General features: G+C 32.6%; 1 protein-coding gene across 1 annotated transcript; it reads left to right on the top strand.

Moving 5' to 3' along the window:
• The first annotated feature begins 2,379 nt into the window (after positions 1 to 2,379).
• On the top strand, positions 2,380 to 4,497 carry LOC102580170 (glucan endo-1,3-beta-glucosidase 8-like). The gene is made up of 3 exons (XM_006346656.1): positions 2,380 to 2,564; positions 2,700 to 3,402; positions 4,093 to 4,497. Exons 1-3 carry the CDS (start codon positions 2,401 to 2,403, stop codon positions 4,456 to 4,458), a joined length of 1,233 nt encoding a protein of 410 aa, XP_006346718.1. The 5' UTR covers positions 2,380 to 2,400; the 3' UTR covers positions 4,459 to 4,497.
• Positions 4,498 to 5,723: the final 1,226 nt, after the last annotated feature.

Raw genomic sequence — 5,723 nt, 5'->3', positions numbered from 1 at the left:
GTGCTGGACTGTGGCTAGAAGTTGCAGGCCAACTCAAGCCTTGACCCACAAGCAAGAGCTACGGAGCGTGGGTGGACCTACGTCCCATAGGTTCCATCCGTAGCTCACTAAAAAATGCAGATTTTGGGACTGTTTTGGGGTCCTCCTCAAGGACCCCTTTGGTTGGTCCTTGGGGAGTCGTGCCTTGACGTTCAAACCCTAAAACCTTCATTCTAAGTTTGGGAAGTCATTTTACAATCCTATCCCTCACATCAAACTCTAAAACCCTTAGAAAAAGTTCTAGAACTCTCTAGTCTAATTTACTAGTTTCCGGGGTATAACACTACTGAGTACATGTTGCTTTGGTACTCATGCGCGCTACACTTTGCATATGTCTCGTGATGTATGTCCAAGCACCAGTTACCGATGCTGAGATTCGAGCCTGATGGAGCTTTAGCTTGGAGGCAAGGGTGAACACATGGCATCCTGCACTTACCTGTCTTTATTTGTATTTTGCATTTTGAGACAAGTCTTGTATTTTGGGTTCACTTTTGTAACATACTCATTATTTTAGAAACTTTGTACTTGTGAATTCCAGGTTCTATAAGTAGGGGCATAGGCACATGCAAGTTAGGGTGTCTAATTGGACACCTTTCGTCGGGAAAAAAATATCATATATACAATTAAATTGATATATATACGAAGTGATTAAATAACATATTTTGGACACCCTTGACACAATAGATTGTTGTAGCTCAGTGGGTTTAGACCTTTTTAATTGGTTTTAAACACCTTGAATGAGTTAGTGATTGCGTGTTCGAATCTCACTAGCAAGTAGCAACAATCTTTTTAAAAAGACCTTTCGCTCACTAGCAACAATTTTTCCCCTTTTTAAAATGACCTCTTTTTAAAAAGACATTTTGTTCACTAGCAACAATTTTTTTTAAAAGACCTTTTGTTCACTAGCAACAATTTTTTCCCTTATTTATAAAGACATTTTGTTCACTAGCAAGTAGCAACAATTTTTTCCCTTTTTAAAAAGACCTTTTGTTGTGCAATTTCTGGACACCCTTCGTGAAATTCTTGGCTCCGCCACTGTCAGTAAGGGATCTTTTATTATATATATATATATATATATATATTGGTTTGCTTCCGCTTGTCCTTCTATCTTTGTTATTTAATTGTCGCTTCCGCTTTGTTTCTACCTTTACACTCATTACTTTCTGTTATGGGTTACGAATTGGTTTACCCACTCGTAGGTTATAGTATATAAGGTATATGTGGATACTTTTATAACGATGAATATTCAAATTTCGATTTCCCTTTTCATTTTTTTCCATTAATATGAACTACGACGACTGATAGTGGATCTAGTAGTGATAAACCTCAACCAATTTGTTTGAATTCTTATTATTTTTTTTAATAATGTGGCTAACTACCAATATGTTTTAATTTATATCATGACCACTCATGATATAAAACAATTATTGAAGTTGAATAATGATTCTGGCTCTAAACTAAACTGAAACAAATGAGTGATGCTAATTGATAAATATTATTTGTACAAGATATTTACATCAAATTAATATAGATATTTTTGTGATATTTTTTTATACATATATTTAGATGCATGCCCATAATAAGCGGGCTACCCCATATATTACGTTATTTTTTTCCTTTCCTTTTTCTATGACAAAACTGATCCCCTAAAAAAAAAAAAAAAAGACTTCACATTTTTCTATCTTCAAATTTAGTAACTCATATTTAACCTCTTTTATCCATGTAAAAGCAACCTCCTTTAGTGGGATCTTCAAATATAATTAGGAGAACCCATAGAAATTCATTCTAGTTGCATGATCCGAAAGGATTCAATTGAATTTCTGCGGTAAATTATGCCGCAGAATTAAGGTAAAAATAAAACTACATATAAATAAATTGTTAAACTTCTTTGAAAAACAAACATTTTTAGCAAAAATTGTTTTGGTATCATCAATGGCAGAGTTACATCATCCTAAGGGGACTAATTCAACTTAAATCTTTCGTCAGAAAATCATATTGTATTCCAAAAATAAGGTAAACACAAGATTTTTTCTTTTTTTTATATATACAAATTATTGATTCTTGAAAAAGATAACTTTTAACGAGTTGGTATATGTGACTCACGAATTGTTTCATATCGCAGGTCCAAATCCCAATCGTAACATTTTAGGTTTTTCTATCAAAATCTCCTTGTTAAAATTTCTGACATCGCCCAAGATGAGGCTAATAATTAACATAGGCATATGTTTCATGGTTTTGGTCATGGCAACACAAGTGAATAGTTTTGTGGGCATCACATGGGGAAGGCAACAAACACAACAATTGGTTCCATCTATGGTTGTTGATTTGCTTTTACAAAATAAAATTTCACAATTGAGATTAATGACTTCAGGATATGATATTATTGAAATATTTTCTGCCACTAATATTAGTGTTAGTGTTACTATGGGAAATTCATTTATGTATCAAGCAAATAGGAAAGACCTTGCATATAATTGGGTAAATGATAGAATCAAGGATCCAATCAACAAAGGTGCAAATATAGTGTAAGTAATTTATCATCTTTTTTTCTTAAAATCATTATTATTATTTGAATTATATAATTCTACTACTAAAATGGATCTATCTGAAATTGACTTGTCGAAAATGTTTTCGACATATGTGTCCTTTTTATTTCTTAGGGAACTAACGGTTGGGTCTGAACCATTTTCTAATACATTCTTGAAAAAAGCGACGAACTACAATGTGGTGCCCGTGTTAAAACTCATGCGAGAAAGTCTCGATGAGATGGGTTTAGGGTACGTTAGAACAACGACCGCACATGGCATGGATGTATTGAATCACACAAAATTTCCATCGGAGGCAGACTTTCGCGATGACATAAAAGTACAAATGATCGAATCACTAGCGGAGTTCAATCGGACCGGAGCTCCCTTTCTTCTCATCTTGTTCCCAATCCATTTCGTTAAAGACGTAATGAATTACACCATTGAGTTTGCGTTCTTTGATAATAATAGCGGGTTCAAAATTGAAGATGGTAACGTTACATACACGAACGCTGTGGAGTTAATGATCGATTCTGTTGCGTGGGCAATAAAAAAAGCAGGATATGGCAATATGAAAATTATGATAGCTCAAATTGGATGGCCTACAGATGGATATCCACATGCAAATATTAGAAATGCAGAGAGATTTCACAAAGGGTTATTGAAATTTATAACATCAAAAAAAGGGACACCAATGAAGCCAGGGCCACTTGACATATATCTTCACAGCTTGTGTGATGAGAATCAATTTCACAAGGTATTTGGTACATTTCAAAGACATTGGGGTATTTACGAGGCAGATGGCAATCCAAAGTACAAGATTGATTTCTCATTACAGGTAAGAGTGTCAAATGATCGATTTGAACTGAATTGCAATAACAATAATAGTGTATATGAAAAATGGTCATTGTGACAAAATTTCAAATATCACAAGTTAAACGCCATGACTTCAATTATATGAGTGAAAAGTGACTTAGTGAATGTTATCCGGATTTGAGTTAGTCAAAATGCAGGAAATTACACTCAATAACATTTAAAGATGACTGATCTTAAACTTTTGATCCCGGCTTGACATGTGGATAAATCTTCAAGGTCAAGAGTGAATAAAAAAATCCTGCTTGAAGTTTTTTCCATGAGGTAAGCGGGATCAAAAGTCCATATTCAAGGTCGGTTTAATTAGTAAATCAATGGTCAAAATGAATTGTACAATAAATGAATTATTGTTCAACCCTATCCAAATGTTACTTGGTTGAGATAGGTTAGACAAGGAGTCATAATCCATTCCCAAACCCTTACCAAAACTTTTTTTTTTTGTTTTTTTTTATAAACTAATAATAGAAAATTCTTTTTCGTTGTAGCTATGTATAAAATATCGAACAAAAACTATTTTTATTGGAAGATTTTAACAAGGTCTCATTAGTCAATTTGGTCACATATTTAGCCTAAATTAGTCCAACTTTTTGATAGACTGCACTTAGACGAGTCAAGTTATATTTTCATGAGTTGATTTTATCGTCTCTAATTACAGGGTCGCAACGAGTTACCTACACAAGCTAAGGGCATTGTGAAAATGCCAAATCGATGGTGCAAGTTCAATGGGGACACATCAAACGTGGAGTTGGTTAATAAGAACTATGATTTAGCATGCCAAGTTTCAGATTGTTCACAATTGGAAAAAGGAGCTTCATGTGATGGACTAAGTTTTGCTTCCAAAGTTTCATATGCTATGAATGCATTTTTCCAAAAGAACAAACAAGAAGTAAAAGCTTGTGATTTTGATGGTTTAGGCCAAGTTGTAGCAACAAATCCCTCTGAGACAAATTGTGAGTTTCCCATAGAGATATTGTCATTCCAAGATCAAAGGGTTCAAAATGGTATGATTTTAAGAATTTGAAGAGCAAAAAATGGAAATGAAGTTGTATTCCATTGTGAGTTTAAGTAATATACACTGTCAACATAAGTCAGATCATATCATTTTTTTGTCTGTTATGACATGTAACGTATCTTATTTTTAAAATTATAAATCTCACATAAATTTAAAGAAGTTTACATATATCATTTGGATGATCTGATGATGTAGAAATTATGTACCAATAATGTACGAAACTTAAACTCCATATGTTATTTAAAAGGCCAAATTGGACAACAATATCCCCAAAAAAAGTCATATCATCCATGTATTCATCTTTACTTGTCCACTATACTAAATATGGTTGTCTAACAATATTACATTTATTCAGTTTGAAAAATCAAGAGATAATTTACCATTTTTTGTTTATTTTACTCTTACTATTAAATACTATTCAATATCTTATACATTTTCCAAAGCATTACCCTATTATTTATTGTTTTTAAGGTATGTGTCAAGTCAATAATGTACAACTATTATTGGACAGAGAAAATATGACTGATGAAAATTATTACTAAACACTTAAACATCGCGGTGAAAATAAAAATAATATTAAATATAATATGGATGTGGTGATGTTAAGTGCAACGTGAACATAAACATTAATTTTTATCAATGTGGTGATGTTAAGTGCAACGTGAACATAAATGACATGTCACATTGATAAATATTTTTCCCATCTTTCAACAAAATGAATAACGATCAATATTCAAATATTGATTACTTTATTTTTATTAATAATATTAATTTAGTAAAATCAATACATCCGAGTAAAACAAAAAGCAAAAGAGTTGCGCACATTAGGGGTGTGTATCGGTCGGTTCGGTTCGGTTATAAGTATTATTGGTTCGGTTTATCGGTTTTCGGTTTTTAAATATGCTAAACCGATAACCAAACCAATAAGATATTTGTTATCGGTTTTCGGTTTATCGGTTTTAGGTCTTTAACGGTTCGGTTTTCGATTTAACCAATAAGAAAATGCTTTCAAAACAAATATATGACTTATCCAATAATTTGACGCGATATGCATACATCGAAATAATCATTCCAAACGGGACAACAAGGACCAACTTGTTGTATTTTGGTCATCACAACAAAGACTTGGTTAATTTTCGATCACCATAATATATAAAACGAGGTCCCCTTTATGCAATAAAGAGAATCAAATAAAACCAAATCATAGACAAAAGTCAAAACAGTAGCAAATGAGGCCATGCTTATGGTAACTAAATGAAGTTCTTACGTTATTT

Source organism: Solanum tuberosum, unplaced genomic scaffold, assembly GCF_000226075.1.
Source record: "Solanum tuberosum cultivar DM 1-3 516 R44 unplaced genomic scaffold, SolTub_3.0 scf00086, whole genome shotgun sequence".
NCBI lineage: Eukaryota > Viridiplantae > Streptophyta > Magnoliopsida > Solanales > Solanaceae > Solanum > Solanum tuberosum.
Note: the sequence above shows the minus strand (reverse complement) of the source record. Positions and strands in the feature narration are given on the sequence as shown.